At 37.8% G+C, this 13620-nt stretch overlaps 1 protein-coding gene across 23 annotated transcripts in view; it reads left to right on the plus strand.

Moving 5' to 3' along the window:
* LRRFIP2 (LRR binding FLII interacting protein 2) overlaps positions 1-13620 on the plus strand; it is a 101102-nt gene that overhangs the window by 38800 nt on the left and 48682 nt on the right. For 17 of the 23 annotated variants that reach the window (XM_039336865.1, XM_039336864.1, XM_039336869.1 and 14 more), the window contains exons 4-6: positions 2209-2259; positions 8555-8608; positions 8717-8761. The exons of 3 other annotated variants lie outside the window; for them this stretch is intronic. In XM_039336865.1, the coding sequence (XP_039192799.1) occupies positions 2209-2259; positions 8555-8608; positions 8717-8761 (150 nt within the window). The remainder of the gene's footprint in view (positions 1-2208; positions 2260-8554; positions 8609-8716; positions 8762-13620) is intronic. 3 more of the 23 variants (XM_039336866.1, XM_039336879.1, XM_039336885.1) reach the window with 2 other exon arrangements.

Below are 13620 nucleotides of genomic sequence, written 5' to 3' on the forward strand. Positions count from 1 at the left end.
TCCCTAATCTCCCTGATGGCTTGTTATAAACAAACACACATGGATTGTTAAACAGAATATGGCATGTCTCATGACTGCAGGAGGCCCTGGGAAGCCTATTACCCAGCTGGGTCTATATAAGAAGCAGACAAGCAGCAAAAAGCTTTGCATACCCTAAAACAGGTAAGTGGGGGGAAGACCCCAACTAGATTGGGTCCAGCATCAAGTTCTAGTGCCAGACAGACTTCTAAACAAGCCTCTGTGCATGGCTGATGAACCACACTTTTGGACTGGGCCTATGTCCTGCTCATCTGGCGATTGGGAGACTGCAAACAGCCAGCTGCAGCAGGAGCTTGGTCCCAAAAGGAGTCAGACAAGCAGCAAAAAGGTTTCCAAAGAAGGCTTCCAGGTTTTTTGCTGCTTGTCTGACTTCCTTTAGCACCTAGCTAGGATTTCTCTAAAGGGAGTCAGATAAACAGCAAAAGATTTCGCAAGAACCATGTTCTGCCATAACTGGCCATTTGTAGCATGTGTTGTGCTGTAACTGGCTGAAGTTTTTGAGCTGAACTTTTTCTTCAGCTCCTTAATGCAAACAAGCTGCAGAAAGATTTTCCTTCCTTCCTTCCTTCCTTCCTTCCTTCCTTCCTTCCTTCCTTCCTTCCTTCCTTCCTTCCTTCCTTCCTTCCTTCCTTCCTTCCTTCCTTCCTTCCTTCCTTCCTTCCTTCCTTCTACTCTTCAGCCTGGCAGTCACTCATCAAGGTAAGTAACTTACAGATTTTGTCACCCTGTTTCAGGTATGCAGTAAATTTAACAGATGGGGTGATTAAAAGGATAGAAATCAGAAGGGAATAGTGGAGAGCTTTAAGCACCTAATGGGGGGTAGGAGATAAAGAATAACAAGTTTCCCCAACTTTTTTTTCCTGTTTTCTTTATTGAAAACGGGTATGTGTGTGTGTGTGTTAAGGGTGTAAGCAAAAAAAAGGGTTTGGGAAGTTCCTCCTGAAGCTGCTGTTTTTACATGGTGGCAGCTGGCTTTTCCAAAGTCTTGCAAGGATTGGGAGAGGTCTGCAATCTCCTGACAGCCAGCTGATCAGGGCAGGAAGTTATGAAAGCAGCTGCCATTTTTGCAAGGAATTGTTGGCATGCTGAAAATGGCAGCTGTTTTTAGGAGGCATAGAGAGCAGGCTCAAGCACTGTGGGGTCCCACTGAAGTTGAGTGGGAGGGGAGAGAGGCGGGAGGGTGCTGCAGCATCCTTGTAGTCATAAATAAGGGTGAATGATTATGGAGGGGCTGCAGCAGCGGTAACTTCAAAACAAGGTCATATGTAGCTTTTAGGGGGCATGTTGTAATTTCAAATGGCCATTAAGTGAGCAGTTGTATCTCAAGAACTATCTGTATAGATATATTTATAGTATATTGAATATGTTACTCTGTAGCAGAGATGTGCAGTGTTTTCAGTGTATATGTTACGTAAGATGCCATATATACTATTAGGTGAATGCCTGTTTGTGGATAGACATATACATGACATCCCCATTGTGTGATAGAAGAGGACAAAGAGGATGTTTGTACTACAATAATTCTAAGTTGCTATAATAGCTATAAGATTGCAATACCATAGAAGGAAACTCTTTATGCTAGAGAAATCAAGAGAAGCAAAGACAATCTATGCAAGAAGCTACTGGGAATCATGCAGAGTATAGGTTGCCTCTCATGATTTAGAACAGTGGTTCCCAACCTTTTCTATACCCCGCAACCCTAGAACGCTTCTGATATATTCTCACACCCCTTACAAAAGTTTGAAATAATGGCAATGAATTATGTATATACACTATAATTTTTAAAACCCAAGTTTTCACACCCCTGGAATATCGTCTAACACCCCCAGGGGGTGTTGGGAATCTCTGATTTAGAATAATATTTCTGTATTGTAAAAATAATTTATTGTATTTGTGCAATAAGTATTCAGAATCTGGGATAATACATGAGGATGTGTGGTAGTTTTAACAATGGTTTCATTATTACTAATGTATTGGTATTGGAATTTCTGATCAGCTATAGCTTATTTTGTCCTTGCAGTATTGAATTTAAATAATCTTTAAATTGCTAGATGAATTCCAGACAGTATTGCAAAATAACCTGTATTTTGTATGCAAAATTATGAAAGATGACATCTATTGTTACTAAAGTACTACCTTTTTAAAATAAAACTTTCTACATTTTTGTAGCTTTCTCAGCGTTCTTATGATAGAAAATGGGGACATATCCAGAAGTGGATGGTAGGCCAGGATTGCGTGTTTTGTGTGCTTTTGTCTTAGAAAACTAATCTGATTGCGGTGTTTATTTCCTAATATTTTAGTATATAAAATTTCATTAAAAATAATGTGTCTTGGTGAAAACATTTAAAATGCATAAATATATGAAAAATACATAAACATGCACATTAATACAAATATGGTTATAGAAGAATCATCATAATTTGCCTAATCTCCTGTTTAAATTTTAGAATTTTAAGCGCATATACTAGAGAAATGCATTGCCAAAACTATTATTTAGAGTTGTTGGATCATGTCCAAAATTGTATATATTGTTTCAGTATGGGATAAATGGAGGCCAAAAAGAAGTGACTTTACCATACAACTTTCTTATGTAAACTTAAGACAAAATAAGCCTGATTTTCTGTGGCTACTCTTTATTTAGAGAACGATTTGGAACATTACAACAATTTCCCAGTATTATATGTAAGTTAAATTATGTTGTATGTTAATAAGAGCCTTCTAAGATGTCAAAAGGCCCAAAGTAAAGACTTATTTTGTGTGATCTAATAATTGGATCAATGTGATTCTTTACCAAAAAGTCATATATAACTATATGTCATCTATATCCTTTATAATTTCACTCTGAATTTTAATGATAAATGTATTTAATTTTATCATCATTTATTTTCATGTTTATATTATTATCTTTAATTATTTAAAAGTAATACTCCTTAGGAGTCACACATTGGTAAAATAAATATTCTAAATTATAAAATATCTGACATTTATAATTAATATATCATATTATATTGGATAAAATACATTGTTTATACTATATGATGCAAATAATAGCAATGGTTTTCTAATACTATTTTGTTTTTAGTTTTCTAATTTTGTTGTGTCACAGTTCTAACATAACTGTTGAGTATTTTATTACCATTTATGTAGCAAGTACATGAGATAGCTGTAATCGGGTAGGCAGATTGCAGCCTTCTGAATCTATTGTGATTATGATGACTGAAAAATTAAAACTTCTTCTAAATAGGAAACATATGTATAATGTCTGAAATACTTCACAGTTTAAAAAAACAACAACTTTCCAATAGGTCTATAGCCTATTTAGTGAAAAGTTGTTTATCTCTGATTGACTCAAATCCAGCATCTTTTAATCTAAAAACTAGACATAAGTACTATACTCATTTCTTTAATTATAATTTTAAGAGAAAAAAGACAAATAATTTTATGCTTGAAAATTGCTATCCAAGGCGTATATAGAGAAATGCATTGCCAAAACCATTATTTATATTTAAATAAAATTATATTTAGATAATGTTTTCCATATATATATATATATATATATATATATAAATATATGTAGGTCTTTGGTTGTTCGGGTTTTCTCCCACGTAAAATTGGAAGTGTCTTGGCGACGTTTCGACGAAGTCCCATTCGTCATCTTCAGGCTGGTGCTTTCAGCTTCGTGCCTCGAGCTGCAGTGTGTGGTCTTGGCTGTTTCTTCCTTTTAACTGCCAGTGGAGGTATGAACTGATTGGGTGGGAGCTTGGCTGTGTTCTGATTGGGTGGAGGTGTGTTTTGATTGGTTAGGGGCTTGGCTGTGCTCTGATTGGCTGGGGGGTTGGCTGTGCTCTGATTGGCTGTTGCTCTGATTGGCTGGGGGAGTGTTCTGTTTGGTTGTGCTCAGGTTAGTCTGAGTTGCAGAGGGATTCAAGATTTTGGGCTGCCCTGCCATTCCTTGGCTTCGCGTTCGTGGTCGTGCTTCCTCTTCATGGAGGGTGTCAGTTTGCTTCATGTATGGATTGGGGGGGTTTAAAGTGGCTAATGATGCAGCTGTGGTCTGGCTTCTGGTTTGTGGTCGTGCCTCATAGTCAGTGTGGCTTTGGGTTTGTTTTTTGCGTGGATGTTTGGTGGTGACATCCTGTGTGGTTTTTGTGAGTGTGGGTCTGGTATCATTTTTTGTGTTAGGGAGTCGTTTGTCAATGAGGGCGGGTTTCCAAATGGCTGGTAGGCGGGAGGTATCATCTCGCTTGTTCATGCTGTGTGGGCGTTTTTCTATCTCGATGGCTTCTCTGATTATTCTGTTATTAAAATGTTCACTTTTGGCAATGGTTCTGGTATTTTTAAAGTCAATTTCATGTCCTGTGGCTTTAAGGTGTTGGACCAGGGAAGATGTTGGTTCCTCTTTTTTGACTGAGTTCTTATGTTCTTCAATGCGTGCACTTATTCTTCTGTTGGTTTGTCCGATGTATGTGGTGGGACAAGTGGTGCATGGGATTTCGTATACTCCTTGATTTTCTAATTCAATTTTATCTTTGGGGTTTCTAAGGATGGTGGATATTTTTCTGTTTGTGCAAATATTGAACCTCTACGGGGAGGAAATCCACCATCTGACCAGGACCTATGAAAAACTTGAAGTCCAAAGAGCTTCCATTTTATGCGACCTCGCATTCCTACGCAACTACCGAGATCAAAATCTAATCCCCACATGTTTCCAACTGAAATTCCACTCCAACTCTGCAGCCACCAAACGGATCCTGAAAAGAACAGAATTGGCCCTAATCAGAAATGAACTTCACACAAAAAGATTCCTCCTAGACCGAATTAACAAAGATCTCCTCACACTCCACCTCAAACTCAGCAACAAGATCCACCCCGCACTTTGGGACAAATCCAAACAACTTGCCGTCTGGAGAGCCGAAACACAGACCACCTTCAAGACAGATACACACACCAACAAACTCCGAAGACTACAAGAACGCCAGAAACAAACCCCTCCTCCCTCACAGCCACACATGAAGCAAACAGTGCATAACATCTCAGATAGGATCCTCACCAAAGCCGAAACCAATGTCCTTTCCAAAGGATTCAACTTTGCAGTCGCTCCCAAACACATCCCCACTGAAACCATTATATGTGGAGTTGAAACCAGCCTGACTAAAATCAACCCCGACGACGCCAACAGAATCAGACTCGAAATCACCAACATCCTCTGCACCAGCAAGCCACCCAAAAGCAACTTACCCAAAGAGGAACAGACAGCACTACGTAACCTTAAAGAAGACACCAGCATAATAATCCTACCAGCAGACAAGGGCAACGCCACGGTGGTTATGAACACATCTGACTACCAAACCAAATTAACCAACCTACTCCAAGACTCCACATACAAACCCCTAAATACAGATCCCACCACCTACCTGGAAAAAACCACCAGATCCAAAATAAAAGCCTCCCCCATTAGCGAAGAGATCCAGCAAAGAATCATTCCCAGAGAGAAATCATCCAGATGCCCCAAACTCTATGGTCTCCCCAAGATACACAAGGAAGGAACCCCACTCAGACCTATAGTCAGCTCCATAGGCTCACCTCTACAAAACCTAGCCAAATTTCTCGCCAAACAACTACAGCCCTATGCAGAATCCATCACCTCACACGTAAAAAACTCATTCCAGTTTATAGAGATCATAAAGAAACAAAACTTACAGCCCAGCGACCTACTAGTGAGCTTCGATGTCATATCCCTCTTCACCCAAGTGCCTATCAAAGAAGCCTTGACAGCTATTCAAAACAAATATAACCCCCCAAACACATCTTAGATCTGACCAACCACTGCCTATCCAACACATACTTCATCTATAATGGACAAAAATACAAACAAACAGAAGGAGCACCCATGGGATCACCCCTCTCACCTGTCATTGCCAACCTCTACATGGAACACTTTGAAACCCAAGCTCTAGAAAAATCGGATCACAAACCCAAACTCTGGCTCAGATACGTAGACGACACCTTCATAATCTGGCCACATGGGAAAGAAAAACTGGACAACTTCCTCACACACCTCAACAGCCTACACCCCAAAATACAGTTCACCATGGAAACAGAAGCTAACAACCAACTTCCCTTCCTGGATGTCTTAGTCTACAAGAAATCCAATGGCTCCCTAGGACACACCATCTACCAGAAGAAAACACACACAAACCGCTATCTGCACGCTCTCTCACACCACCACCCAGCACAGATCAACTCTGTAGCCAAGACACTCATCTCCAGAACAAAACGCTTAGCTGACGAACAACACCTAAAACCCGAACTACACACTCTCACCAATGTACTAACATCCAATGGATTCCATAGAAATAAGATTACAAACCTAATCCAAAAAGAAACCCCCACTAAAATCCAAGACAAAGAACAAGAAAACGGCAAAGCCATCCTCCCATACATAAAAGGCACCACAGACAGAATCAGTAAGATCCTCCATAAACACAACATCAAAACAGCATTCTGCACAAACAGAAAAATATCCACCATCCTTAGAAACCCCAAAGATAAAATTGAATTAGAAAATCAAGGAGTATACGAAATCCCATGCACCACTTGTCCCACCACATACATCGGACAAACCAACAGAAGAATAAGTGCACGCATTGAAGAACATAAGAACTCAGTCAAAAAAGAGGAACCAACATCTTCCCTGGTCCAACACCTTAAAGCCACAGGACATGAAATTGACTTTAAAAATACCAGAACCATTGCCAAAAGTGAACATTTTAATAACAGAATAATCAGAGAAGCCATCGAGATAGAAAAACGCCCACACAGCATGAACAAGCGAGATGATACCTCCCGCCTACCAGCCATTTGGAAACCCGCCCTTATTGACAAACGACTCCCTAACACAAAAAATGATACCAGACCCACACTCACAAAAACCACACAGGATGTCACCACCAACATCCACGCAAAAAACAAACCCAAAGCCACACTGACTATGAGGCACGACCACAAACCAGAAGCCAGACCACAGCTGCATCATTAGCCACTTTAAACCCCCCCAATCCATACATGAAGCAAACTGACACCCTCCATGAAGAGGAAGCACGACCACGAACACGAAGCCAAGGAATGGCAGGGCAGCCCAAAATCTTGAATCCCTCTGCAACTCAGACTAACCTGAGCACAACCAAACAGAACACTCCCCCAGCCAATCAGAGCACAGCCAATCAGAGCACAGCCAACCCCCCAGCCAATCAGAGCACAGCCAAGCCCCTAACCAATCAGAACACACCTCCACCCAATCAGAACACAGCCAAGCTCCCACCCAATCAGTTCATACCTCCACTGGCAGTTAAAAGGAAGAAACAGCCAAGACCACACACTGCTGCTCGAGGCACGAAGCTGAAAGCACCAGCCTGAAGATGACGAATGGGACTTCGTCGAAACGTCGCCAAGACACTTCCAATTTTACGTGGGAGAAAACCCGAACAACCAAAGACCTACATACAAATACCCGCGAAAACCTCAGAAAACATATATATATATATATATATATATATATATATATATATATATATATATATATATATATATATATGGAAAACATTATCTAAACATTATCTAAATATAATTTTATTTAAATATAAATAATGGTTTTGGCAATGCATTTCTCTATATACGCCTTGGATAGCAATATATATATATTCCTTCTGATGCTTTAAAAAATACAGTTCAATAACAATTTAGGAAGATCTCTACAGGTTATACCCAAAACTTTCATGGGCTGAAAATTATATGCTTCTAATCTATTTTATTATAGAGCTAGTTATATATTTAGTGTAGACGTTTTAAAATGTCAATTTTCATGTTAATTATTGTGCTATTCCTCTGAATATAGCTATCAAACTTTGTAATCCATGTATGTTTTCATAAGGCACTTATCTGTATCTATATAATGTAATATTTATTTTGTTTACTTCTAGTTGTCAAATATTTTCATCTGTTTGTATAACTCCGCATAATACTTCATCAGAAGAACAGATTAGATTGGTTAATTTAATGCTTTAATTAAAATAAAAAATTTTGATTAATCAAATAGAATTTTTGCAGATACATTACTACTACAAGGGCTAATAAAAAGCTAAAAAAACATTTTAAAACAGAAATTGTTAATTCTCTAACAAAAAATAACACATATGCTTAATCAGTGAACAAATATGCCTTTTTATGTTTGATCAATATTTTTATTATTTGTAAAGTAATGCATGTTTAAATTATAAATTTAAAACATTACATTTAAGCAATTAAATTAAAATTAATATAATGGATTGTTATAATATATTGAGAAATAATTAGATAAAGTAGTGTTAGGTTGTAAATTGAAGCTTGTAATGTGCATTTTTATGAAAACCAGCTTACATCATTTTAGTAACCTCTTCCATTTTAAAATAATTTTCTTGGTTCAAATATTCTTTCATTTTTTTAAAAAAAAAATAATATCTGATGTTTCCCTTCTTAGGAAAATTCTGAAAATGCTAGCCATTCATACCGGTCCAGCCGGCAGCCATACCTGGTTTGTACTATAGCTAGACTTATTTTAAGCATAAATTCAGTCTTACTTTATCTGTTTTTGATTTTCCTTTTTATCAATGTTGCTTCATTATTTAATTTTTTTGATTAGGGAGCTGGTGATTTGGTATCTTCTCAAAACACTGGTAGTCACAGGGTTAGTATTAAAATTTATTTCAATAAAAATAATGCAGCATTTGTTTTTAACAAATATAGTTTATAATTTGAGAATGCTATGAGATTATTAATATATTTGAAATGCTAGTTATTATGCAACATAGAACTGAATATATAATGAAATTTTAAAAAATTTCAAAGAAAATTCTTTAAATAGAAGAATGTAATTTCCTAGAATAAATATTAAAAAAAAATTATAGACTTGTGGATTGAAATATATAATGATGTTATTTCTTCATTAAGTTAAAAATATCTTCTGAATTCAAGATTTTGTCAGCACCATATATATGTCTTGCATGGTTTTTAAATTTCCATGGGTTAAATACTGAGCTGCAGTTTGAAGTGCAGTTGGAAGAATATTGCTTAAAATAATTTTAGTTAGCATAAATGCAGTTCTGTAGTTAAAGGATATCAAAGAAATTAAGAGGAGTAGGGGATAAGTTAATGAAATATTCTCATTTTTAATAATAAACTGAATTATTATAACTACATTGGGGTCTTTGTATTGTAATTCACATTTTACATTAAACCATAACGTGGTATGAACCGATTATTATAGTTTGTAAACTATAGCTTACAGCTTAATATGTTTGGACCCATTACATTAGTTAACAATCATGGATATTCATACCATTGGCTTAATGTGGAAACTAGAGCTATGCTTAAAAAGAGGTGCTTTGCAAAATATATTAACATGAATAAAGTGTGTGTATACCTGTGAAAATACACTCTTCTGAGGCTTTGCCTACATACAGAGACAGTACTAATACAGTGAGGGGGGAAATTATTTGATCCACTGCTGATTTTGTATGATTAGTCTATAATTTTAGTGGTAGGTTTATTTTAACAGTGAAAGACAGAATAACAAAAAAAAAAATTCCAGAAAATCACATAAAATAAGTATTTGATCCCCTATAAATCAGTAAGATTTCTAGCTCTCAGGTGTCTCTTATACAGGTAACGAGCTGAGATTAGGAGCACTCTCTTAAAGGGAGTTCTACTAATCTCAGCTTGTTTCCTGTATAAAAGACACCTGTCTACAGAAGCAATCAATCAGATTCCAAATTCTCCACTGTGGCCAAGACCAAAGAGCTGTCCAAGGATGTTAGGGATAAGATTGTAGACCCACACAAGGCTGGAATGGGCTACAAGACTATTGCCAAGCAGCTTGGTGAGAAGGTTACAACAGTTGGTGTGATTATTCGCAAATGGAAGAAACACAAAATAACTGTCAATCTCCCTTGGTCTGGGGCTCCATACAAGAACTCACCTTTCCTGAGACCAAAATCCAACTCTTTGGCATCAATTCAACTCGTTGTGTTTGTAGGAGGAGGAATGCTCCTTTGACCCCAAGAATACCATTCCAACCGTCAAACATGGAGGTGGAAACATTATGCTTTGGGAGTGTTTTTCTGCTAAGGGCACAGGACAACTTCACTGCATCAAAGGGATGATGGATGGGGCCATGTATCATCAAATCTTGGTTGAGAACCTCCTACAGGGCATTGCAAATGGGTTGTGGATGGGTATTCCAGCATGACAATGACCCAAAACACAGGACCAAGGAAACAAAGGAGTGGATCAAGAAGAAACACATTAAGGAGGGGCCTAGCAGTCTCCAGATCTTAATTCTATAGAAAATCTGTGGAGGGAGCTGAAGGTTCGAGCTGCTAAACGTCAGCCTCGAAACCTTAATGACTTGGAGAGGATCTGCAAGGAGTGAGACAAAATCCCTCCTGAGATGTGTGCAAACCTCGGGGCCAACTACAAGAAATATCTGACCTCTGTGATTGCCAAGAATTTTGCCACCAAATACTAAGCCATGTTTTGTGAAGGGGTCAAATACTTATTTCACTTAATAAAATGCAAATCAATTTATAACTTTATTGAATTGTGTTTTTCTGGATTTTTTTTGTTGTTATTCTGTCTCTCACTGTTAAAATAAATCTACCATTACAATTATAGACCAATCATTTCTTTGTCAGTGGGCAAACATACAAAATCAGCAGGGGATCAAATATTTTTTTCCCTCACTGTAGCTGGAAATAATTTTCAGTACAAGTGTAAAAGCCTTCACAAGGATGTATCTATGCAGAAGGGGCTCTTTATCCTAACATGCTTTGCAAATCACCTCTATTAAATGCTTTGCAAAGCCAAATTTACTAGTGAATTTGTAATCCTTTAATAAGAGAAAGAAAAACACTCTGGTTAAAAGGGTTCATCATGAAAATATTCTGTGAATTGGAAAGAGAATTGTAATTTTTAATTAGACTTTTTTGATAAATTAAAATAGTATATTGTTATAGTAGATGACAAAGACAATAATTCTGTATACATTTTTTATAATTAATTCCTTTTGAACTTATTAAAAACTTAATTCTCAATAGATAAATTTTCCAGATGTTGGAGTTCCTTATAATGGAACTCCAACATCTGGAAACTGTGAAGGGCTAACATCTGTGAAGGGCTAATGAGAATGGAAGTTTAAAAAAAATGAAAGGCATCAACTTTCATGTATAAGATATAAAACTGTCTGCAAGGTTAATATATTATATAATATACAGCGGGGACAGGGAGTTAATTGATACGGAACAACCCTGTCCCCGGCAATTTAAAAACTATAGGGCTATCAGTGCATGTAGCACAGATGTGTGTGTGGACAATAATACCAACCTTGCTACCAATCAAAATGAAGCCTCTAATAGCGAGTGCCATATAAAGTGCACTAACCAAATAGGTGGTAAGACAATAGGGGAACTCAGGCACCACACAGGTTATGTAGAAAGGAAACACAGGGCAACCCACAAAGGACTCAAATGTTTATACACCAATGCACAAAGTATGAACAGCAAACAGGGTGAACTAGAAATTCAGGTTAATGAGGGCAGATACGATATTGTTGCCATTACGGAAACATGGTGGTATGAAACTCACACATGGAACACACAGCTAGAGGGATTTAAATTATTTAAAAGAAACAGACCAAATAAAAGAGGAGGTGGAGTTGCTCTCTATATAAGAAATAACTACATCTCCACAGAAATAGAGTACAACAATGATAAAAACTGTCTTGAATGCATTTGGGTCAATATAAAAGGGGGGGGGGAATGACATTGCTATAGGTGTATACTACAGACCACCCAACCAAACAGAGGAAATAGATGAACTTTTTGCTAGTCAGCTAATTAAGGTATGTAGGAAGCACATCACAATAGTATGGGGGACTTTAACTACCCTGACATCAACTGGGAGACAAACTCTGCACCAAGTGGAAGATCAAACAGGTTCCTGGCAAACCTAGCAGACAACTTTGTCTCCCAAAAAGTAGAGAATGGAACTAGGGGATTAGCCATTTTGGATCTAATTCTAACTAACAGAGATGAAATGATAGACGGTGTTGGAGCCATAGGAACCCTGGGAGGAAGTGATCATGCAATATTAGAATTCAACATTATAGAAGCACAACCAATAGAACACAGTCCAACTAGAGTCTTGGACTTCAAGAGAGCTAATTTCAATAAACTTAGAGAGGGCTTGGGAAGGATTCCATGGATGAGAATCCTCAAGGGGAAAACAACTCAAGAAGCTTGGGAATTTTTGAAAAATGAGATAATAAAAGCACAGTCTAGCACAATACCAACAAAGAGGAAAAATAACAGCTCTCAAAAGAAACCAGCATGGCTGCATAAAGAACTCTCTGACAAATTGAAAAATAAAAAGGACAAGTATAGAAAGTGGAAAGAGGCGAACATAACTAAGTCAGAATATCAGCAAATAGCCCGAGCCTGCAAAGATGAAGTGAAGAAAGCCAAGGCTCAAAATGAACTGAGGCTTGCGACCAAAGTCAAAAATCACAAAAAAAGCTTCTTTCAACATGTAAAAAACAAGAAAAAAGTGAAGGAAATGATTGGTCCATTCGTGGGTGGAAGTGGCAAGAAGGTGACAAGCAACAGGGAGAAAGCAGAACTATTTAACTCATTTTTTGCATCTGTCTTTACACAAAGGGAAAAAACAGACCAACCTATCAAAAATAGTGCCACAAAAAACAAAACAGAAACACAAGTTAAGATAGGCAAGAAAATCGTTAGTGAGCACCTGTCCAGCCTAGATGAGTTTAAATCGCCAGGACCAGACGGATTACACCCCAGAGTTCTCAAGGAACTGGCAGATGTGATATCGGAGCCACTGAACTATATTTTTCAAAGATCCTGGAACACAGGGGAACTACCATAGGACTGGAAAAGAGCTGATGTAGTTCCCATCCTCAAAAAAGGAAAAAAAATGGATCCAGGAAATTACAGACCTATCAGCCTGACCTCAATACCTGGGAAGATCCTGGAAAAGATAATCAAACAACGAATCAACGAACACCTAGAGGCAAACAAAGTCATTACTAAAAGCCAACATGGGTTTGTCAAAAATAGATCATGCCAGACAATCTTATTGCATTCTTTGACCAAGTGACAAAATTAGTGGATCAGAGGAATGCTGTGGACATAATTTACTTGGACTTCAGTAAGGCATTTGATAAAGTAGATCACAACCTACTACTTGATAAGATAGAAAAATGTGGGTAGACAGAATCACCACCAGATGGATCCATAGCTGGCTGACCGGCCGTACTCAGCGAGTGGTCCTCAATGGAACTGCATCTATATGGAGGGAAGTGTGTAGTGGGGTGCCCCAGGGCTCTGTTCTGGGCCCAGTACTCTTCAACATCTTCATCAACGATTTTGATGAAGGGATAGATGGGGAACTCATCAAATTTGCAGACGACACCAAGCTGGCAGGAATAGCCAACACTCCAGAAGACAGGCTTAAGATACAGAAGGATCTGGA

The sequence above is a fragment of the Crotalus tigris genome, unplaced genomic scaffold, assembly GCF_016545835.1.
Source record: "Crotalus tigris isolate CLP2741 ecotype Arizona unplaced genomic scaffold, ASM1654583v1 scf7180000017666.379230911805:20528666, whole genome shotgun sequence".
NCBI classification, from domain to species: domain Eukaryota; kingdom Metazoa; phylum Chordata; class Lepidosauria; order Squamata; family Viperidae; genus Crotalus; species Crotalus tigris.